The sequence below is a fragment of the Herpailurus yagouaroundi genome, unplaced genomic scaffold (assembly GCF_014898765.1).
Source record: "Herpailurus yagouaroundi ecotype Mexico unplaced genomic scaffold, PumYag 199, whole genome shotgun sequence".
Taxonomy (NCBI): Eukaryota; Metazoa; Chordata; class Mammalia; order Carnivora; family Felidae; genus Herpailurus; species Herpailurus yagouaroundi.
The window spans coordinates 5247898-5272973 of NW_024412430.1; the positions used below are offsets into that span (position 1 = coordinate 5247898).

The 25076-nt window shown below is 43.7% G+C and overlaps 1 protein-coding gene across 1 annotated transcript in view; it reads right to left on the bottom strand.

The window, feature by feature from the left end:
* PCSK5 (proprotein convertase subtilisin/kexin type 5) overlaps positions 1–25076 on the bottom strand; it is a 471153-nt gene that overhangs the window by 207204 nt on the left and 238873 nt on the right. The window contains exon 10 of the mRNA XM_040449255.1: positions 19354–19457. Coding sequence (XP_040305189.1) covers positions 19354–19457 — 104 coding nt within the window. The remainder of the gene's footprint in view (positions 1–19353; positions 19458–25076) is intronic.

Here is a 25076-nt window from a genome sequence, read left to right on the forward strand (position 1 = left end):
CTATTCTATTCTATTCTATTCTATTCTATTCTATTCTATTCTATTCTGCTCTGTTCTACTCTACCCTATTCTACTCTACTCTACTCTACTCTACTTTATTTTATTTTATTTTACTTTATTTTATTTTATTTTATTTTACTCTATTTGATTTTTTAATTTATTTTTAAATGTTTCTTTTCGAGAGACAGAAAGGGTGCACCTGTGCCCATGCAAGTCTGAGAAGAGCAGACAGAGAATGGGACAGAGGATTCAAAGTGGGGTCTGTGCTGATAGCAGAGAGCCTGATGCGGGGCTCGAACTCATGAACCATGAGATCATGAGCTGAGTCACCCACGTGCTCTGGAGCCAGCTCTTTTAAATCTTTTCTCCTTCTCCTGCTTTTTGACATCGCACTGAATGGGAAGTCAGTTTAAGTTCATGATTTTTTTTTTTTTAATTTTTTAACGTTTATTCCTCTTTGAGAGGCAGAAAGAGACAGAGCGTGAGCAGGGGAGGAGCAGAGAGAGAGGGAGACACAGAATGCAAAGCAGGCTCCGGGCTCTGAGCTGTCAGCACAGAGCCCTACGCGGGGCTCGATCCCACAAACCGTTAAGATCATGACCTGAGCCGAAGTCAGACACTTAACCGACTGAGCCACCCAGGTGTCCCTGTTCATGATGATTCTAAAATGACTATTAGTAAAGCACTCTCGACATAATAAAGGACTTGGCTGGTTTAAAAGTTTTTTTGTTGTTTAAGTTTCTGAGCTGCCACGTCTTTTAATGCCAATAATTGATCAACTAGAGGGTGTATAGGCATCTTGGATTTATGTTTGTATTTGTTACCATGTACACAATCTCCAATTTATGATACACGGTTGATAAATTAGGTTCCATTATTTGACTATCAGAAAGGGTCAGTTTCGATACACGCAAATAATGTATCTGATTCGTTATTGTATCACTCATGGGGTTGCGAGGCACCTGCTATATAGTCACCCCGGTGAGGGTCCCAAAGAAACAGAAAATGATATGTGTTCTTAGGCAGGGGCGAGATAAGAATAACTGAATGGTTTCGCTAGGAAACAATTAAGAGCACTCACCCCGTGGAAAACGACTTTCAAGCAGAAAGAAATCAGCCAAAAAGACAATGGATACGGAGGAACCTAATACAGCCTGGTGCCTAGAGAGTGCTCGCTAAATGTGAGCTGAAATTTCGAGTCAGGCAAGAAGACCCGAGAGGGGAAAGTGGTATCTGGATCGTGCTTTGGTGCGTGCCAAGTTTCCCATGAGGTGGGCAGAGAGGGAGGGCATTCCAGGGGCTGGGACGCAGCCTCCTGGTTAAATAATCACCAGGTCTGCATGTGGTTCACTGGGAGCAAAGAGGAAACCAGCAGCCCTCGAGTGGGCGGTGTGTGGGGTGAGCGGTCGGGAGGGGATGGGCATTAGTGGTAAACGCGGCAGGAAACAAGGGGGTGAGGACAGGCGGCCGGAGAGCTGAGTCCAACCGCGATTGCGGGGTGTCCTCGGCCATCAATCAGCCTGTTGCTATTTTCGTCTACCTGTAAGTAAACCGCCAGACTAAAAGGTAGTTATGCAAATTCCTGTCTTGAGTGGGGAGAGACTCCGACCCAAGATCAAAGAGGCCTCGCAGCTGCTGGAGGCCTCACACCTTTGGGTCCTTTGATCCTCGATGTCCTGAACCACCTGCTCCCACCGGGGACCCTGCGCCTCCCTCCACCCCAGCGCCACCGCCACACAGAGCCAAACGTGTGGAAGAGGAGGAGGGGGTGAAATCGGAGAGGGCCCGTGCCGCTTTCCTTAGGCTCGCCGTTTACTGCCCTTTTCAAGCAAAAATAAATAGCGAAATAGGAAAACAAAATGTAAGATTCATGAGGACGAAAAAGTGGAAAGTAATTCTTCCCAGTCCTCCTAGGTCAGCACTGCTACACCTAGACATCTCTGGAAGGCTGGGAGGAGGGTGCTTCCAGAATTACCCCTCTCTTCCCTTTCCTTAATCTCCTTCTCTGACATCCATCCCTTGCCTAGGTGCCCTTTTAGATTTTAGCGTGAAAGGCACTATATAAGCTTCTTAGAAAATCAGAACAACAGTTACAGTGCTGTCTTCTGTCGCCTGGTGCAAAAACACAGACTCCCCTGGGGGCAGGAAAATGGAGCCAACGCCTGCCTGCCTTATTCTGCACGGGTTGTTTTTACTTTTCCCTCGCTCTTCCTAAAATCTCAGGCTCTACTAACAGCTCCGGCCAGATCCAAACATGCCAGCCATCACCGGTGCTACTGAGGACGTGCCTGTGCAAACTTCCAGACACTGGTACCCGGCTGTCTGCAGGGTCTGGGCAAAGCAAAGCCCCCCTCGGGATGGGTTTGGTCAGCAGCTGCGGGTAGTGTGACAGGCTCATCATGACACAGACGAGGCAAGAAGCGTTTGCGAAAACACCGCTGAGCTCTTCTCCATGCACAACGTACCTCGTCTCATATGGCTGTATATATCCACAATTTATTACGTCTGCATATGGAAAAATACGTATTTATTAGGAGTCTTTTTTATTTACAGAGTTAAGAGAAGGAGATATGCCAGCCTTCTCTCAGGGGCCTCTATTTTAGGAAAAGAGGGAAGAACGTCGAATTATTTTCTTTTCTCTGCTCGTCCCTTTTTTATTTGCTTCCAACATGGTTATAATAAGCAAGTAATTTGCTTAAGGTAATTGACTAGCATTTCTTGAGTGGAGGTAGGAAAACATTTTATCAGCCTGGGGAGAGTTGCGCTTGTTTTTAGGAAGCTAAAGATTGTTTTGGCGGAGATGAACACAAGATCAAAGAGGTACTACCAGGGTCTTTGGGTAAAAGTTAACTGAAGATCAGACTGACCATATACCAGCTCTCCAGCCTAGATCTTGATGTGTAACTCAAGCAAACAATTACCGAGGCTGGGATCTTGACGAACCAGCAGGCAAAAGTCTTATTTGTGAATCATTTACACACCGTGTTTAGGCAACTCTTCATCGAATTTTCCTTTATGTTTGCTTTGTCCTTAAATTCTCATAAGAGAAACAAACAGAAAATTCTGGTTGATGTTTGTTTCCAGTGCGTGTGTTTTCACATGCAGTGGGTAACGTGGTGATTTCATCCATGGCTCCCTTGATAGGGAGCCATTACTCACACTTGATATGATGGTTGCGAAACACGCAGAGTGACCACAAAGAAGAAATTATGCCTTGGAGCTGGGAATGTCCCCATCTCATTGGGAAGAAAGCTAACACCCTTCTAAGTTTCAAGTGCTGTGTGTGCCTTCTCATGAACTTTCCTTTCCATTTACATAAAACTCAAATAATTTTTAAGCTTAAAGAACAATAATAAGGAAATTTCGGCAAACTCTCACAGGCCGTTAATGAGAACTGTGTATTCTCTTAGAAGAAAAAGACCTGAGACGGTTGTTAAATCCTTGAGTAAGATTTGAATTCGTGGAGGTGTATCTGGGGCTAGGTCATGGGACCAGGATATTTGGAACGGTGGCTTCCTCAAGAAAGCCGTGTGCGCCTGGAATCCCATGGATGGATTTCATCCTCAGGCAGTGAGTGGCCAATGATCAAGGAAATGACATAATTTAATTGATAGTCTCGGAGTGATCTGGTATTGGTATAAAGGATATACGAAGGTAGAAGGAAGAAAGCAGGGAACTGGTTATTTAAACGGTGTAGGCATGAGGGATCATAAGCCAGGTTATGGACGTGGTGAATGAGGTGAGAGGTCAGACAAGGAGGGGCAATGGAACACACAACGTGGGAGACGGAGGAGAGGGAGAAGGAAGAGGCAAAGTGAACAGGGGGATCTTGAGAAGTCTTCCCCCCCCCCCCCGCCATGACAGAGGTTTTGTAAAATATGACTGACAGATTCTGTTTGGAGAGTTCTGAGTTCGACATGACATCAGGGGGAGCCCTGTGCAGAGACTCAAGGTTGGTGATGGATGCAGACCACGTCGAAGACGCAGAACTGAAAAATCACAAGGAGGTGATACTCGTAATTGAAAGAAAGGCAGAGATGCAGGGAAGAAAGCTGAGGGACTGCAAGGCGGTGAGAGGGAAGGAGGCAGGGAGCTGGGCAGTGGGTGAGCGCTCCCTCCAGAACTCTCTAAGCAACACACCTTAGGGACTGGCTAAGGCGGAGGAAGGGAGAAAAAGGAATCCCTGAAGTGTCAGAGAACATGGGCTCTATTTTTTCATCGCAAAAGGCAAGGAAAGACAGATGTGGACTGGGTAGATCAAAAGCACGAAATCTTACAGAAAAACACGAGGCTTCTGATTTGGCAAGCAGGAGGCGGTTGAAAGTCTCACAGAGTAATTTCACTTCAAAGGTGTAAGTGGAAACAAGATTGCAGAGAATTACAGAGGGGCTGAACAGTAAGGAAGGGGAAGCAGCTAATTCAGACTTGCTGGCAGTTTTTAGTTGTATAAGGGAGGCTGCAACTAAGGCAACAGGGACAATGGAAACTTTTTTTTCCCCTCCATGACAGGGGGATGCAGAGTTTGAAAACAGAGGGTCATGGTCCAGCTGACAGAAAGGGGAACGAGTGTAGTGGGGTGCAAAGGGCCAAGCGACTGACAAGGGATGAGATGTTTTTTTAAATTTAAATTTTAATTATCATTTTTTAAGGGATGAGATGTGTTGAGGGCACCTTTCAGATTTGGGATTCCCTGTCCAAACTACAGAAAAAGAAATGATTTGAGACTTTATCTGTTCATTTCTTCTAAGGACGGTACTTGGTTAGCACCACTGAAACGCACAGGAAAGAAGTTAACTCACTACAGGCAGCGGAGGACGTGGGTCAGTGGTTTCCGGACTCGTTATGAGCGTTCAGAATCACCCAGAGGACTCGTGAAAGCACACCTGTTCGGTCTCACTGACTAGTGGTTTTAAAGGAAGTCCCAATATCGAGAACGTACACAACTCAACGCCCAAAACACCCAAACAATCTGATTAAAAAACGAACAGGGGATCTGAATAGACATTTTTCCAAAGAAGACGTCCAGATGGCCCACGGACACACGGAAAGATGCTTAACATCGTGCATCATCAGGGAAATGCAAACCAAAACCACAATGAGATATCGCTTTACACCTATCAGAGGGGCTAAAATAAAAAAGACAAGAAATAACAAGTGTTGGCGAGGATGTGGAGCAAAAGGAACCCCTGCACACTACTGGTGGGACTTTAAACTGGCGCAGCCACCGTGGAAAACAGTATGGAGGTACCTAAAAAAACTAACAAATAGAAATAACACCTGATGCAGTCATTCCACTAGTGTGGATTTACCCAGAGAAAACGAAAACACTAATTCGAAAAGATATATGCATCCCTATGTTTACTGCAGCATTATTTACAATAGCTAAGATATGGGAGCAACCTAAGTGTCCATCCGTAAATGAATGGATGAAGAACGCGCGCGCACACACACACACACACACACAAATATTACACAGCCATAGGTAAGGTAAGATCTTGCCATTTGTGACAACATGGATGGACCTAGTGGGTATTATGCTAAGTGAAACAAATCAGACTGGGAAAGACAAATATGATATGGTTTCACTCATACGTAGAATCTAAAAAAACAAACGTACGGACAAACAGAACGTAGAATCAGAACTGATGGCTGCCAGAGGGACGGAGAGCGGGGAGGGATGGGCAAAGTGGGTGAAGGGGACTGGGAGGTACGGGCTTCCGGTTATGGAATCAGTCACAGGAACAAAGGGCACCGTGTAGGGAATACAGTCAGTGATGCCGTTATCCTGTATGGTGACCGATACACTTGCGGTGAATGTAGAGAGAAGCTGTATATCTGAAACTATGTCATACTGTATGTCAACTATACTTAAATTAAAAACAAAACAAAACACCTAAGAAATTAAGGCCCAGGATTTCCTTCCTAACAGATGCTGATATGGTCGGTCCAGGGATCCCACCTTGAGAGCCACTTCCTGAGGGAAATAGGGTTGCATCTCTCCTGGAACCCCAATTGATAAAGCCTGGCTAATTAGGCTACTATCGCCAACCTGGGGCCTGAGTCTCTGGAGGCAGGATTCCTAAATCCCTTCCCTCATGCCAATGACATAAGAAATGAAAGGTGGCTATACCACACATTACGCTAAGATGCTATTTTCATATGGAGTAGCACACACATTTTTGCTTTCCTTTTAAAGATGTTTCAGGAAGGGGTGCTTGGGTGGCTCCGTTGGTTAAGCGTCTGGCTCTTGATGAAACAGTTGAGGTCATGATCTCACAGTTCGTGAGTTTGAGCCCCGCATCGGGCTCTGCACTGATGGCATGCGGCCTGCTTGGGATTCTCTCCCTCTTTCTCTGCCCTTCCCTTGATCATGCTCTCCCTCTCTCTCTCAAAACAAATAAATAAACATTAAAAACATATTTTGGGAAGAGAAATTCTCCTAATTAACCTATAGATATCCCTCACTGATCAAGCACCAGGTTAGTCTACAGATTTTCTTCTTTGGATACACATTACTCAGGGAGTTAAAGTCGAATCGCTGTTAGGACAAAATCAGGGTTTGACTGAGTTGAGACACAAAATCAAACTCAATTGCAATGCTGAAAAATAGGAAATGCATTGTAGGATCTGTTTAATGCATTTGAATCTATCTGTTTAATCTTACTGACTCTGTGGTTGAAGTGCATTAAATGTGGCAGGGCATGCTTCCCAAAATAAGATGCCCAGAAGAAATTTTATATGGGAGGCAAAAATAGTATTTTACATACACATGTTACTCTGTATTAGCTAATGAAATCTTTACAACAGTCCTATTGGCACAAGAGTATTATTCGTATTTTACAGCTGAAAAAAATAAGGCACGTACACATTAAAAGAACTCGTCCAGGGGCGCCTGGGTGGCGCAGTCGGTTAAGCGTCCGACTTCAGCCAGGTCACGATCTCGCGGTCCGGGAGTTCGAGCCCCGCGTCGGGCTCTGGGCTGACGGCTCGGAGCCTGGAGCCTGTTTCCGATTCTGTGTCTCCCTCTCTCTCTGCCCCTCCCCCGTTCATGCTCTGTCTCTCTCTGTCCCAAAAATAAATAAAAAACGTTGAAAAAAAAATTAAAAAAAAAAAAAAAGAACTCGTCCAAAGTCACGGGGACTCAATCCTAACTGTTCAGAATCCCTCTGCATCACGTATGTATCCATTGATTACTGTCACCTACAACATACACAGTATTTATTTCAACTACTTCCTCACATCAGTCATCATCCTCAGAATAACAAGGTGGCAAAAGGGGGTGGAAATATTTCAAAGATTCATCTATATACCCTAAATGGACCCTGGACCATTTTTCTGCCCTTTGCCTTTTGCAAATTAGCTGCATAAAAACGGCTCTCTTCTTCAAAGCTCATTAAAATATCGTGTGGAGAAAAAGATGGATGTGGGGCATGGATGGAAAGCTAGCATCTGGACCATAAGCCTTTCCCCTGTTCTTGCTGAGATTGACCTTCTTCAGCCATTTCCATCAGGGATTTTCTCTGAATGTGGAGACATTATTAATATGGAAAAGATCCTTTATTTTATATTCAAGTCGAGTCCATTTTTTTTTTTTATTAGAGCTAAGCAGGCACGTAAAGGTGGAAGAATGGTATTGAGCGGCAAACAACAACTTCCTGTTTGTTAACATCCAGCAGTGATCACAACGCCCTGGTCTTTTGGCTCTTTCAGAGATGACTCTGGAAACTTCAGGGCGTATTGCGGCTTCTGGTGTAACACCATAAAATGAAGCCTGTTGAAGCCATTATTGGGATGTGTGATAGAAGCTTAATTGCTTTGAAATGCCTGAGGCTAGCAAGATGTGAACATGTGTCAAAAGCCTGAATTGAGATTTTAACAGAAAAAAAAAAAAAAAAAGGTCTGGATCTATTTATTTCAGAGAGGATGTATCCAGATGAATTCTGCAAAGCGGTCGCCTGGCTTGCAACTGCACCTTGCTGGATGCAGTGGTCTTAGGAAGTTAAGCGTAGACCTGGGACAGGATTACTTTTCAGGCGTTCCTTTTGAATCTTTGGGTCTGGTTTATGTCATAGGCACTGGCACCAATATAAAGAAAGATCTCTCTGGAGGGAATAAAAGGACGAGCTACACCATCTTTACTAAAACTGTACTTTACAAAGGTTCATCAGAAGGCCCTTTTTTTCTTCTTGTTCATTTGGGACTCCTCCCCCCCTTTTTTTTTTAATGTTTATTTACTTATTTTGAGAGAGAGAGAGAGACAGAGCACGCAAACAAGCACGGGAGGGGCAGAAAGAGAGAAGGAGAGAGAGAATCCCAAGCAGGCTCTGTGCTGACAGCTGACGTGGGGCTCGATCCTACGAGCCATGAGATCATGACCTGAGCCAAAACCAAGAGTCAGACATTCAACCGACTGAGTCACCCAGGCTGCCCCATTTGGGATCTCTTATTGATCCTGAACCGGTTTTCACAGCTGAAGCAGCACCCACTTACCAGTGTCTCAGCGTGGCACGTAAGGTTGAGGCCTATGTGCCCGACCAAGGGCACGGAACGGGTGACCTCACTCAGGTATACTGATGTCTGAGTCCAAACAGGTAGGCACATCCAAATTCCAATCAGGGTTTCTCCAGTGCACCAAAACCACGTGTTTGCTTTCGTATTTCAATTTTTTTTTTAAATGTTTACTTATTTTTGAGAGAGAGGGACAGAGAAAGAGAGCATAAGCAGGGGAGAAGCAGAGAGAGAGGGCGACGTAGATTCCGAAGCAGGCTCCGGGCTCTGAGCCATCAGCCCCGAGTCCCATGCGGGGCTCGAACCCACGCACCGTGAGACCATGACCTGAATTGAAGTCAGAAGCGTAACCGACTGGGCCACCCAGGCACCCCTTCCTTTCATATTTAAGGCTCTGTTCCACAGACAGTAGAAACGCTGGTCTGTTGGGAGTACCTTCTCGGGACAGCTTGATGAGCACCACAGAAGCTTCCAATAAAGCCTTTCACCACTGCTTTATGTCTGTGCTCAGGCATCCCGCATAGGCCAATACTTACAAGGACCCTTTACCCCAAATATCAATCTTCTACAGGCCCCAGATGTATGATCATACATTTGAATTCATGAAGCATCAATCATTTCGGGTCACAAAAAAATGAGAGAACGTAAAAAAGGCTATGAAAAGAATAATCGAGGGGCGCCTGGGTGGCTCAGTCGGTTAAGCGGCCGACTTCGGCTCAGGTCACGATTTCGCGGTCCGTGAGTTCGAGCCCCGCATCGGGCTCTGGGCTGATGGCTCAGAGCCTGGAGCCTGCTTCCGATTCTGTGTCTCTCTCTCTCTCTGCCCCTCCCCCGTTCATGCTCTGTCTCTCTCTGTCTCAAAAATAAATAAAAAACGTTAAAAAAAAATTAAAAAAAAAAAAGAAGAATCGATTTGTACTCATGAGCACCCACACTCACTTAACATTCTAGGATATTCCTTCAAACTTTGTCCAGAGAGCTGGCACGAAAGACAGCGGTGAAATCCTCACAGACACTGGAAAACTCTATTTGACCCCAGTAACGCCGACCTTGTTTGCTAATGAAGGTTTTGGGAATGTCAAGGTTGAAGCAACAGGTGAAGGTTAAAGTGAACGAAACCATCCCAGGATAGGTGTTTTTTACAACATGTCATGCCTTTGACAGAGCAGAGAGAAATGACAACGGGGTTCAGTGCAACCGGGCTGGCATGTGGGATCTCCATGAGTTACAGAAAGGTCCCTCTTTCTCTAGGTGGACCTCAACCCCCTCTGGGGCGCATGGCTTAGTAAGTGGATCACAGGCTGGGGTTCGGGCTCCACCCAAACCCTCAGTTTAGCTCCCTAGTGCAGTCAATAACCTGCACAACCAACTACGGCAGCCCTAACATACAATCATGGCTAGTTCTTGCGTTTTTAGCTATTGTCTCTCATTCCTTCGTCAGTCATGGCTGGGATTCAGCAGGGGTTTTAGGGTTCTAAGATGTATAATATCAAATCCTAGAACAAAGCTGAACACATATCTTCTGTCCTGGCTCTGAGGATACTTCTGAGGATAAAACATGAAAAGCAGCAAATGATTTCCAGACAAAACCATCTTGCACGGTCCGTTAAGAAAGCATACAGCAGTAGCCTCTGGTGGGTTCAAATAAGCAATGCAGTTTCCCAGAATTCTAGACAGTTCTGAGTTCGCTTCATGGACAAGAAGAAAAAAAAATTAATGTAAACCTTAAGAAAGAGAAAAAGTCATTTATTAACTATAAATGCTTCTGTCACACAATCTGCCCTTGTCTCAGAGCAACTCAAGAGGCTAGCCCAGAATTACGGTCGCTTGCTTTCTTTAAATTTCTACAAAGCCACGTGGGAAATACAAAGGCTATAACTGCATATGAAAAATAATTCAAATATTGGAAGCTGAGTGGCTTTCTGAAGGTCATGGTGAATGATAATGACCGGCAAAAAGACTTTGGTCAAAGAGAATTTGTGAAGCCTTCTCGAAGCACAATTTCTGGCCTGACATTTTTCAAGGAGCAATCTTGTCCTCACACCTTTTGCCCTGGGTTTATTAAAGAGTGATTTCAAAAAGCATTTCTTGCCCTTCTTAAAAAAAAAAAAAAAAAAAAAAAAAAAGAAGAAGAAGAATTTAGCAAAGATGATTATATATCTCAACTCTAGAACTCTCCTCATGTAGAAGGAAGCCAAGAGATGATCAAAAATTTCCCTGAATGTCACAGCCCTTAAGGTCAGGAATATGCAATTGCATACTAAGATAATAAAAATGATCACCACAAGGGAATTCACATCCATTTCGGCCAGTTTCTTACCTACGTGTCATTTTGTAGGACACATCGTAAGACCAGTGGGTTTACACCATCAGCTTAAGAAATAAAATTCTTTCTGACATCACATAAGCAACTCGAATCGACTCGCTAGAAAGTCATTATTATTATCGACTAATTTCTCAAATCACTGCAGAGGCTCTAAAATGTTTTCAAACGAAATGAGAACCCCTAACTCTGGGATTCAAGTAGCTTTTCTGCCAATTTCTCTTAAATCCCTTTTTTTCCCCCAATGTTTATTTATGTATTTTGAAAGAGAGAGAGAGTGGGGGTGGGGTGGGGTGGGAGGGACAGAGAGATAGGAGAGAGAGAATCGCAAGCAGGCTCTGAGCTGTGAGCACAGGGCCCGACGCAGGGCTTGATCTCATAAGCCATGAGATCATGACCTGAGCTGAAATCAAGAGTTGGGTGCTTAACCGACTGAGTTACCCAGGCACCCCTGTGTCAGTTTCTTTTAAATTACTTTTCTGATCACACCACACCTGCCCTTTTTATACACTGAATTTCAACGGCCACGGCTCTATGCACATCCATACGTATACATGCTCAGTTTTCATTGTACAAAATCTTAACAGAATATTAACTGTTTGTGAATTCAATACTAAAGGTGAGTAGCATGGTGTGAATGAAGAGCCGTGCCAGACTCTGTATATGACGGTGTTCCTTCCTCTTCCCCTTTGCTACACACACCAGCCATCACGGCCCCCTCGCTCTTCCTTGACCAAATCTCTGTGTAAGCTGCAGGCCTTGTCTGATGCTCGACACATCTGGTTAGCCATCTGGGTTGCTCACCCACTCCTCAGGGTCTCTGTTTCAATTAGGCTTTTTCTGACTGTCTCATGTTCCAAAAAGTTGTGTTTGCCCACACCAAGACTCGTCCACGAGTACTCATACCAGCATAACTCACAACCCTGGACTGGAAACAACAAAATCGCCCATGAAAAAGTGAAGGATAGACTGTGGTATATCCCTATGCTGGAGTATCACTTAGCAATAAGGGACGGACCCCTCATATACCTAATGATTTAGAGGAAATTTAGAAATACTATTTGGAGAGGAAGAAGCCACTTTTCAATGAGTCTACTTATATAAAAGTCTGTAAGAGACAATATAATCTATAATGAAAGGAAGTAGATCAGTTGCATAGGGGGTAAGGGAAAAGAAAGGAACATGAAAGTCTATTTTGGGGTGACAGAAATATTCTATCCTCGCTTGTGGTGACGGTTACCTGGGTACCTACATTCGTACGATTAAAATGGTGCTTTTTTTATCATATGTAAACTTACTCCAATAATGTTGATTAAGGATGTGTATGTATTGGGGCATCTGGGTGGCTCGGTCGGTTAAGCGTCCCACTCTCGATTTTGGCTCAGGTCATGATCTCAGTTTTGTGAGTTCATGTCCCACATCGGGCTCTGTCCCACATCGGGCTCTGTGCCTGCTTGGGATTCCCTCTCTTCCTCTCTCTCTGCCCCTCTCCTTCTCACACTGTCTCTGTCTCTCTCAAAACAAACAAACAAACAAACAAACAAAAGAACGTGTCTTATATTACCAGATATCGTTTGTTTATCGAGCTAAGAATCAATCCCAAGCTGTTTGACTTTGGCACCCAGGCTCTCAACCACTCTGTTGAGTGAGTTGTTGTCGTTGTTTTTTTAAATAAACACAAAACCTCCCAAAAGAAAATGTCGAATTTTAAAAGCTTCTGTAAAAGAATGTGTCTGTAGGTGTGAGTGTACGTATTCTGAGAAGACGGTCTTGGCTTAAATCCTTTTTGGTTATCTTATTTTGCAACTGGATTCAGAACCCAATTATTGGTGCTACACAGAAATCCATTTCATTACTTTAGAGTCATAACACACTTTTGGCCTGAAATTAGCATTGGCCCTGGTTGATCATCCTTTGCAATCACCGGGTTTAGGGGTTGATGATGTTTATCTTTGCCTAAAATATCAACTGTAACCACAAACTATCAAGATTTGCTACCATTAATAGCCAAACCCATATGCTGAAGGAAGAGTCTGGAAGATACCTTGGCAACTACAGCCTGATTAGAATTAGTGGAATCAGTTTTCATCAGGCAATTACACAAAAAGAGACATCGATCCTCTCTTAAGTGTACAAGCTTTGGCATATTGCCAAAAAAAAAAAATATTTTATGCTCACAGCTTTCCTACCGTAGTAATGACTCAAGAGTCAACAGGACATTGATAGCTATAATCAGTTCAGATGTCTATCACTAGTTCCTATGGGGACTCAGCCTTCTCCTTATGTTTGGTATAAGTTACCCACATTCTAAAAAACCAAGATACAAAAGCTTTAATTGGCTTCCTCCAAGGCCACACAAAATATCAGTAACCGACCGTCTACTAGGATTTAAAGGTTCCTAAAATGGTGGCAAAGCCACAAAACTCCTCCGCACATAATTCCCGTCATTAACTAATTATATCTGGTACAGAGATAATAGTCACTTAGTGCAACCATCATTTTAATTCTGTTTTGAAGACGGATTTTAAGTGTGAAACCACATGCATTTAAAGCTTACGTACTTGGGGATGAAAAAGTAAAACGCAACAAAACAAAACACCCCCGAAGTCTAACAAAACCTAATGCTAGCATCCCGTCAAAGATCAGCACGGAGAAAACAACATTTCCCGTCAATAGAAAGGATTTTTAAATCTCACTTATTTAGTGAGGCATGCGTGGAATGCTCTGATGGGCAAGTGGATATTTTGGACATGAGACTCTAGATTAAGCAGTGATCAAGCACTTTGCTGTCAGGGGTTCCATATTATTGGTCTCAGCTAGATATTTAGGCAAATCACCCACCAGACAAAGGGATAAAAATAAAATCCCTAAATTTTGTGATTCTTTTTTTTTTTTTTTTTTTTTTTTGTAAATGAGCAAGAAGATAAGTTCCTGTATTCAATGGTCAGTACACAGAAAAATGAAAGGTTTTAAGTTAACACATATTAAACGAAATTGCCTACAGGGAGTACAATAGTATACAACACATGGAATCTTGAAAGAAACTCAGGGGGTATTTCCAATGAGTGCATTTTATTAGGTAGAATCAGATGTACCTACTTCCCTCTTTCTTTGGATTATAAAAAACTTATTTCTACAGCGAGGATGGGGGCTGGAATCGAGCATCTGATTCTAAACCACCTCTGACGCTGACCACATGAATAACATATCACTGACCTTTCGTCAAAAACATGTGCCGATGACCAATTAATGTGCATTATGTGGCTTTAATCCTAGCTACCAACATCACATCAGCATGCTAGGTGGCAAAGAAGAACTATTATTTGTGCAGTGAAATAATAAAATAAAATACGGCTTTACCCCTTTAGACAGTAATACATCAGATATCGCTTCACACACTAAGAAAAAAACACATTTCAAAACCTTTACTTTCAATTCAACACATGGCATGCTTCATGATTTCAGCACGTCTAATTCTTTTTAATAAGTGTTACAGACTGAAAGCAAGACAGGTAGGTATTAAAAATATATTGGAACATCTTAAAATTACCAGCCCTACCAGTGGAAACAAAATGATGGCAATTAAAGGTAATAAAGGTTATTAAAAGTTAGGGCCTTGGAGGCTAAGAAGTCATGTTAGACTGTCAATTGTTTTCCCATGGTGGGAAATCAGTTAGAAATTAAAAAAAAAAAATCTAGTAGTTTAGTTGTGGTCAAAGAAAGAAGTCAGTGGGGATGGGAAGGTTTCAGCAACATGCTGGTAAAAAAAGAGAGACTTACATAGTCTGGGAGGGCAGTGAAATGGAAGGCGTGGTAACCTCGCTCACTTAGTTGTCATTTTTGATTTTCAATGACATTTTTTTCATTCGTTCGCCTAGTAAAGATGACAGAAGGTCCTAATTTATTATCTGACGTCTATTCCTGTTCCTAAATTTAAGAGCGTTTAACTGTATACAGTCATATAATCCAAATACAGACACTTTGAAGAAAAAAAAAAAAACCTAAAGCATTGAGGTGGCATGCATTCGATTACACTTGTAACCGCAACCGTGAACCAAAGAGGTAAGAACTCGTAGGGGTCGGGGGTGGGGATCAGCGGACACAGCCCAAGTGACCGTGGATTTGCGAGTTCCTCAGGTTAAAGCAGTAGAACGGAGGGGATCGTCACAAAGAGCTAAGCTTCCTAAAACGGTAAGAGCCATGGATTCTAGAAGAATGCACAATTAAAGTTCTCCGCATGGCTGGTTTGGTCCGCATACCATCTATGCGCAAACAGAACTGTTCGAACTATCCGTGACATACCAGCCGAGATCGTCTCTACATCAGATGCCTTTTCCTGCTCGGGTTAGGCTGCATTTGAGATGACCGGGGAAGTTTGCATGGACACTTTTTTATAAACATGACCTGGCAGATCATGTGGGCTTGACAGAAGGGAAGACAAGTGTAGTGTAAATTTCTACGTGTGTATGTAAATCGTACCGTGGCCAGATCAGATTAGGCAATGCCAGGGGGCCCCCCGACATTTCCTCTCACTTCCCCTTTCTGGGTGCACATCAACACATGTCGGGCTGGCAAGGGGAAGGTGCTCGGGAAGTTTTTGTAAATAAATAAACAAAGAGATTTGCATAAATGAAGCTCTGTGAAGAAAACCACCCAAACGGCAAAAAGCCCTTGCTTCGATAGCTGATTTGTGCATTTTAAGGCGCATGAAGGGGGTATGAAAAAGCACAGAAAAGAAAAAAAAAAATAGAGAAGACTTTTCATAAGGAAGGCATCAAAGGAGAAGGAAATAACACTGGAAAAAACCCCAAATAAATGATTTAATGCCAAAGTCATCTCCTAGCATTACAAATGCTGAGCAGTAGCGAAACACAGGAATTTGGGAGTTCAGTTCTCTAGTGGCAAATATCACATCTGTTCATCTGGTCTCCTACAAATACTTTTCCTATTCTCATGAACCACCTCCAGGAGAGTTTTTGGTAAGGGCATGGTGTTTCTTCCACTTGTTTTTAAAGAAACTATCTCTGGAGGAAGTTTAGAGTCAAAAGGTATATGACATTTAGCCAAAATTATTCACACAACGAACAATCCAAGTAACGGTTAGTCAGTTTCCATAGGTAGGTACTCATTGGCCTACGTTTATTTCGAAGAACGGATCTTCTGCAAAAGACTCTGAACTACACTATAAACGATCGTTATTGTTACTTAAGAAGGAGCAGGACAGGGTAATCTTAGTTCGATTAACATTGTGAAAAATTACGCTACCATTAGCCTAAAAATATCGATGAACAGCTTCCGGCTTTGGGGCTCCCTTCGCTGTGAGTTTACTCTTACTACCCCGATTGTTTATAGCGTGCTATTCTGATGAGAACACAGAAAAAGAAGCAAGGAAATTTCTGTGCACCCAGCTCATCCGCATGCAACCCCAGGGTAATCCCACTCTCAGAGGAACACACACGAGTCAGCAGAGAGCCACGTTCTCGGCTTCTCCAGGCCGACCTCCTTGCCTGAATGAGAGCCTCGCCGTGCCAGGCAACAGGAAGCCAGCAGCTGCTGCTGGAGGGAATGTCTTGCATCTGCCAGGTCCCTAACACATGCGGATTAGAATGGATTGGGTCTGCCTCGCGGCGAGGCCCACAGCCGCCTAGCTCCGAGATCACCTGGTTCTACTCTCGGCCTGTGACGTACTACATACGGGTATGTCTGAAGAAATGTAAGGACTTGGCAGTGTCTGGTGACAGCTTGTTTGGAGGGTGTTGGCCTCTCTGAAGCGATCAGTGATGACTATCAAGTCCACGGATGACAAGACCCCAATACCGCACTGGTTGCTACTCTCAGCTGCTTGCGCTTGCCCCGAGGAGAAGGAAACGCTGAGGTTGACATTGACGTCATCAGGGCAGACGAGCACCTACTAGGCAATATGTCAAGTTAGCCTCAGGTGTCTTATTTTTTCGTGTTTTTTTTTTTTTTCCAACACATTAAATTGCTTCCAACAGGTTACGTCGCTCAACCTCAGGGCACAAAGGCCAGCCCAGGGGAGCACAGATGTTTTCGGATTTGTTTCAGGCACACCCCTCGCTCAGCATTAGGACTAAGTTGCACAGGAGAGAGAGAGGGGGCAGCCGCGGCCACACGCTCCCATTTGCAGGTGACTTCCGCCTTCTCCTAAGGAGAAGCGTGCGGCTATGCGTTCCCGCGAAGCTAGGCCTGCAAACGCTGGCTGACCTAATTTAAAATACGAGCTCTCGCTGAGCTCCCTTTGCATGAAGTTCTTCCAAGCATTAGCTATTTCTTTGTTTGCTCACTTCTCATTTCATAAAAAGTCACCCATCTTTGTCCAGGCCCGGTGACCTCCATTCTCTCCCTCCCCAAAGCACGTTTCGTCTCCTGCTAGCCTCTGCCTTAATCACTTTTATTTGTGGGACACTAGGGAGGGGATGGTAATGCTTAGAGTCGGGAAGAATATCAGTCTTTAAAAAATTATTCTTATTACGATCATGTTTAGATGAAATATGGGGCTTGCCATCAACAAAATTACAAAACAATTCCACCGGGAGTCCAGACCGTTCAGGGCAATTCATCTACGAAAAGGCGAACTTTAATTGTTACTCTTGGCAGCAGTCTAAGAGAAGAGTGGAATATGATACTAAATATTGCCACGTGCAATAGTAAAATGCTCTTTCCTCCTTGCCAGAGCACCGTACGGCCCCCTTCGGACTCAGGTTTGGATCTGGGGAGTTATTCGAAATCCTCTGTTTCCCCCTCTCCAAAACCAACAGAGGTTTTCAAAAGAGTTGCATTTTTTATTAGAACCATTCGCTCTTTTTAACTTGCCAAAAAGGGATAAGTAAAACTAAGGCTTTTATTTGGGTTAAAGTTGATTCCTCAGCTTCATGGAGGTCAATGTACTTGGTCTGTGAACCCTCTACCAAAACGTTCATCGCAGCACTGACCCCGCCAAGGTTGTATTTTGGACCCTTCTAACCCCTCCCCAAACCCACCTCCCAGCCTCGTGGATTTATATAGGAAGAGCTGGCAGGGTGTGGAGGCTAATCAAAATGAAACGTACCCCTATGGCAAAGTACGTCCTGGATTTTCTATGACAGACAGCTGACATTTCAAATATTTTTAATGCTGCACATCACAATGGCTGTTTGGGGATCGAGTGCCTTGATTTGGGCTTCAGACAACGTGATCCCAGCACGTATTTACAGCTCTTTAGATTACAAGTTCATTGAACACGGCTGCACCATATAGGTTATGAGTATGGAGAGGTCCTTGATAATACTGAAAAGCAGAGGGATATTTTTCTTTTTCTAAAAATGGAGTGAAGTCTTCGGTGAAGATGTTAACCAAAGACATATTGTATATGGCACAGGTTATCTGATACATTTACAGGTTTGGGCTAAGCATGAGACTATAATAAGCCATTTGCAAGTAGTTTTTTTAAAATTACATTTTACATTTCCAGCATGGATATATGCATACATTGGGTATAATTTCACTAAAGACATATTAAAACCATATTTAAGAAATCATAGGTAGATAATATTATTCAGCTTCTAAAATGTTTAAGTTGGGGAAGTTAGGGCCCAAAAAAGTAAACGGCTCGCCCAGGATTATTCAACATGTTACCGATGATCCGAGGACCAGAATCTCAATTTTGAACTAGACATTCCCTATGGTATGGGATGCTCTTTTTCACCCATAGGGAAAGATAAGGATACCAAGACCATTTGGGAGTAAATTTAAGTCTGCAGATATAACCAAGAGTAGTCTTTGTTGTAACTTAACTTAATGGGTTAAAACTGAGGTCATGTGAATGAAGCTTTAGGACAGCTGCTTTATGTAATTATTTTCTTTCTATTATAACATACGTTATGGATGACGACGAGCAAAATGGCTACCATGAGTAAGAGAGTTTGAGGGAACTATAATCCTCAGCCGTGAGAAAAATAGCACTTATTACATATTGTACATAAATGTATACAGACTGCGTGTTATAAAGCTTCCTAAGAACTTCTCATTTATATAAAGTGATGTCTTAGAGTTAGCTGTTGTGGCAGCTTAAAAAGAAACAAAAACAAAATGTAGAGAAAGCATGGCCTACCAACTAATAGTGAAAATAAACCAGTGAGTCTTTAAGTGGAAGCAATCCCTACAGAAGATGAGGAATTTTTAAATACATTGGTACAAATACCACTCAGATAACCAACGACAGTGATAATAAACGAATTAAAAGCCCCATAGGTCGACTATACTTGGATGGTTGTCTTTTAAGAGATTGACCTATGATGTGGGAAGCCAAGGAAATCTGCCTTCTATGTGTTGTTTGAATTGAAAAAAAAAAAAAAATGAACCTGCCTTTTCTTTACTAAAAGGGCAAGCTCCTTGTGTGTCGGCACACAATTTCAAGTTTCTTTTCAGGGATTCTATTTCCTGCTCTCCATTTAAAATGGGGGGGGGGGAGGGGCGGAAATAAAAATGTTTTGCCTGTGACAGAATATGAAAGAAGTTCTCACCCTTAAAACCCGCAGCATTGGTTTTCCAGTCATTAGCGTTCAAATGTCCTGCACGGGAAGTCCTGACAATAACATGCTGCACGTCTCTCCAGGTCAGAAACGGACTGGGGAAAGACAAGGTAAGAATCATTGTACCAAAAAAAAAAAAAAAGATGGGGGAAGCAGAGGGTCACAAGCAAATTAAAAAAGCAAATGCAGAATGGCGAAGTACTAAAAACAAAGGCTCAGTGATTCGGGGTTGGGGTGAACAAATGCGGCTCTGGGTCTCAACGTGGAGAGGTGACGTTAGTCTGAGGGAGGCAGAAAACGTAACCTTAAATTTAGGAAATACTGTGGTATTGGTCGGTTGTAACTCGGTGTTTAAAAGGGTGAGGATTTCCAGTTTTCCTCAGCAAAATGGCTCCCGGTTCGGGCCCGGCCATCCTTTGTGTAAAAGCTTGCGTCGGAACCTGAAAATTACCGTAAGCTAAAGCCAAAACTGAAGTCTTCTGGGACATTCCTTGTCCAGCTACATAGCCAGACAATCGCTTGCGTAATTTAACAAAGAACTAGCAAGGGTTAGCATTTCGCGTGTACGTACAGGATAAGGAGAAAGCCTCAAATGAACCGAGTCCCTGTCGTCCGTGTTTTCAAAGAAAGAGAATTTAGCGCGGAGCCCAAAGCTGGGCCCGAGACATAGGTATGGGAGTATCCTTAACTTGCCATGAGTGATTATCATATTAAATTGCTGGATACCTATTTCTTGCGACTGTTAGCACTGAAGGCACAGAGTCACTGAGTAGAGAAGAAGTTTCTTTCATTGGAGAACCTCGACACCACTCATAAACCTACAGAAAACCAATCCCAGTACATGTGCGCAAAGAGCATCTATCTACTGGAAAGTGTCTGACTCCACGCACGCGTGAAGTTCTGATCAAGATGCTTATTATTTCCGTCTTGACTGTCAGGTGTGCCAGTCTTTTACTTAATTGGGAAACGTGGCCATGATCAGGCAGCTTGGGTACTTATTTGTCACCTGCCACCTTCATTTTAGAAGGATACTTGCCGAGGATGGGCCAGAGCATGGAGGAGAGGGGGACAACGATCTGAGGTGTGACAGGAGCAAGTGGCAGTCCCTTTGGCCCCTCGTATGCAGCCCACGGACGCTGGCCTCTCCCAGGCAGAGGAAAAACTGGTGTCTTAATTCCAGCTAACTCCACGATGGAGGTGCACACGCGGCTTCACTTCCTACTACGTGTTCCCATCACCCTTGCCGCATACACGTTTTTGAGAGTGGCCGCCCAACAAAGGGGGCCCAGGGATCAGATCCTGGCTCTTTCATTTTCCACTTCTGTGAAATTAACTTCTCGAGGTTTCAGTGTCCACATTTAGCATGTGGACGCTAAGATCTATTCCACTTCATTATACTGGTGGAATCAAAGTGATGCCAAGTACTTATTTTGGTGCAAGATAAGCCATCAAGAGGTGGCAGACAATACATTCTGCTACGTGTTGAGCCACGGCTCTCATTTGGTGGCTTGAACATGAAGGAGATGGGGAGAAAAAGGTACTGTAGAGTCCTGACACCTTTTTGCTATGCCTTCAGATGAAACCTAAAACACATAGTACTGCCATTTCCAAAGTTTTCAGAGGGGGCAGGATTGGATGTAGACGATTTTGCAAGGTTGCGTTAACAAAATAACTACTAACGAAACGAAAACCTAACCTCATGAATTTGAAAAATATAAGAACACTGAAAAACGACTTAGTTCTGTTTTGTTTTACCCAACACTTGCTAGGGACCAATTTTAGAACCCGATAACGCATGAAACCCTGGAGGAAGGGAGGGAGTCGGTTTGAGGGGGAGCCCAGGAGGCAGGGAAGTTTCACTTCTAAAACAAATAGCACGATCTGGCCCTTTGCTGACTGATACCGAATCCACCGTAAGAATTCAGTAAACTCATTGTGCCATGGTCAAGAAAACTAGGAAAAGGGTCAAGGGATAATTCTACTTCTGAACGCGAAGGTCGACATAAGATGTTTTTCCTGATCTGCCTGATACAATGTTAATCTCCTTTCAACTTTCCCAGTGTCGTGATTTGAGTGAGGGGCAAACGCAACAACAACAAAAGCTCAGTCTGGCAAACCTTTCCAGACGCTTCTTTGTGGTTCAGCATAATCCTCTCAAATGGGCATGCTTGCTTCGCTTTTCTCCATGAGCAAACAGCAAGATATATGCAGGTGTACTCGGATTTGATAAGTATGTCTAAATCAACCTAGGGATTTTAAAATAACATTTAACACGCAGCTAAAACTTCCACACTTTACATATTACTCTTTATGGGGGGAGAAAAGAAAAGACGAGAAAAGACGAGAAAAGACAAGAAAGGAAAGGAAAGGAAAAGAAAAAGAAATGAAACCACTTTCCTATGTTACTTATCACCAGGGCAAGATTCTTTTGGAAACATCAAACACAAGGTTCTGACCATTGGGAGGCCATTTCCCTAGTGGCCCTTAGCACTAAAAATATAATAATGATGATGATGATGATGGGGATGATAAAGGCAGCATGGGGAACATTTATCTTGTGACTTAAGCGGTTGTATTCAGGCAGATTCAGGAAGCCTCCTGCATTCAATTCAGCCTGAAGAAGTAAGAGTTACTTGCTCTCACGCTGAGTTGTAAAAACTAATTCTTCTTAGAGTACTTGTAATTAGAAGGAAGGAATTAGCTTCAGGAAATTGAAACTACGCATGGAAAGAAGGAGGCGTTGAGATAATTTTACTCTGGCATTTGATAATACGCAACTTCAGAAATCATTTAATTTCAAAATGTCCTGTATTTCACCAAAGTAAAGTGAGGAAGTTAGTACGGGAAACCGATGGATTTTCCATCAGTGGCATTGCTACCCGTGGGAGGGGAACTAATTAGCTCAGGAAATAGCCATAGGTTAATTTGCTGGTATCCGGAGAAGACTTGGGTTTACAGGGACATCTGATTCGCATTTTGGGACTTATTTGTATTTATGCTCTCAGGGATGTTGCAGATGTGAAGGGATCGGCCTATGAAGCTTCTGGGATGCCACACACAGATCGAAAGAGACGGGAAGGCTGCAGGCCCTGAGCTGGGAAGGTCACAGTCCACGGCGCTGAAAGTAGGGCCCCCTGAAACTTACCCCTTCCGCCAATGACCCTGGCCCCACATTCCACTGGCTTCTGAACGTCAAGACCCCTCTCACCTCCAAGAATAGAAGATGGAGCACTAAGAACTTTGGGGCAAACGATAATCAAGAGGCCACAAGTATAACTGACCTGGAGGCAAAGAGCAGTTTCTCTCCATTCTGAGCCTGGGGACCACGGACCCCATAAAAAGCCACAAGGATTTAGGCCACACACACCCCTTAGGTTTCTTCCTGGAACAACTGGCAGTCACCTTTAAACGACAGTATGCGGTAAAAGGGCGACATTTCCAAATCCCTGCAACATGTAGCTAGCTACCTATGAGCTTTCAAGGCAATAAAATACAATTGACTTTCTGGAGACTTCTGTATATGTAATCTTTTCCTGGTAGGAAGCTTTGCATCGTTCAAGGACCTCGAATTACTAGCCAACATTAAATGAGCCCTCGGCCACGGCCAGGTACTACATGTTGAGCGTGATTGATTGATTGATTGATTGATTGATTTGAGGGAGAGGGAGAAGGAGAGGGGCAGAGGGAGATGAACAGAAGGAGAGAATATCTTAGGCAGGCTCCACGCTCAGCGTGAGATCACAACCTGCGCTGAAATCAAGAGTCGGAGGCTCAACCGACTGAGCCACCCAAGCGCCCCTGTACGTGCATTATTACTGTGGGATCTTAAACATCTTATGAATATAAGTAACATTTTTATTCCCATTTCACAGACGACAAAACTGAGACACGGAGCTACATAAAGTCACTCTAGTATATACAGGTACTTAGTGAGTGGCAGGATGACAATTCCAACCAGCTGCCCCTGGCTGGCGGTGGCTTCTATGCTGTCACATACTATTTAAAAGCACCTCCAGGTGGACCCCCAGAAGGCAGAATGAACGGACGCATGTTGGTTCGCTCGGTAGTTCTTCGACAATTGGATCAGGAAGCAACGTGTGGCATGCCATGTCCTCGTGGTCACGCTATTTTCACACCTGCACTCTCTCTCTCTCAGCTCAGTTGAATTTTGATTCTCTGGCTGAATTCTGATTACCACAGAATGCAGGAGAGTCTCGAGCCTTAATCTGGGTCTTAGGTTCCAAAGGCTTAACTTTGGCATACTCCCTCGAAGGTAAATAGAAAGATACCAAACTAGGAAATATATGATTTTTATAATAAAATACAATATTATATGCCTGTACCGGAGAGCGGAACGTGATTATATTATTTAACTTTATGGTCATGAAGTTGCCACCTTGCTTGACACGCTCACACTTTAATGTGGTTTATAGTTTGGCTATTCCAGTCCGGGAGCTGCGCCTGAACCCCAGCACGAACACTTCTCGTTTCTAGCAGCAAAAAACAGGATAATTAGTGACACTGTCACTACCTGGTATCTGTATTCTGTTTTTGTTCTGAGCAGTTCAAAGTGTTTGGTGGCCTCAACAGTAGGTTCAGAAGAAGCAGGACTGGGGCACCTGGGTGGCTCAGTCAGTTAAGTGTTCAACTATGGCTCAACTTACGAAATCATGGTTTGTGGGTTCGAGCCCCGCCTCGGGCTCTGTGCTGACAGCTCGAAGCCTGGAGCCTCTGCTTCGGATTCTGTGTCTCCCTCTCTCCCTGCCCCTCCCCTGCTTGTACTCTGTCTCTGTCTCTCAAAAAATAAATAATAAAAACAATTAAAAAAAAAAAGTAGGATGTACCCCAAGAAAGACATTTTTTTCTAGTGCCTTTTGCTGGACCCCTAAATTCTACTGCTAATACTTAAAGTAACAAATCAAAACAAGAGTTTTCTTGGCTAATTATGCACATGTGAACGTCCAACATCGATCTGTACTTGGTGGTCCTTAAAAAACAAGGACCTTGAATCTTGAGTGACTGACTGACTCACTTTCATTTATTAAAAAGAAAAAAGGGGCGCCTGGGTGGCTCAGTCGGCTAAGCGTCTGACTTCGGCTCAGGTCATGATCTCCCCGCTTTGCGAGTTCGAGCCCCGCGTGGGGGGGGTCTGTGCTGACAGCTTGGAGCCTGGAGCCTGCTTCAGATTGTGTCTCCTTCTCTCTCTGCCCCTTTCCCGCTCACCTCTCTCTCTCTTTCAAGAATAAATACACATTAAAAAAGAAAAAAAGAAGTAACCTTCCCTTGGTCCCCTCCGACAGATCTATCATCACAGGCAACCGATAATAGGCACAACACGTACACATCTTGATGCGGAAAGAGAATTGATCAATGAGAGTAGCAAAGCAAAACCAGAGAATGGAAACTGTTCCCTAACTGGGCAATCTTCTCAACATACAAGACCGATTCTGTCTTATACGATGATGGAGTAATTTCACGAACCAGTCCAGTGGGGAAACTACACGACCGGTCAGCAATCATCCAGTTACCTAGACATTCAACAAAAAATCCAACACAAGACCAGTCTTGTTTTATGATCCTTAAGACCATGGAAAATTGAAATGGGAGCAAGTAGCCCCAAAATTCACGCCGTCGTGCGGACGCTAAATCAATCAGCGATTGTGGGAGGAGATTCACGGCGAGCTGAAGCAACAAAGATGAGACAGAAAATGTCT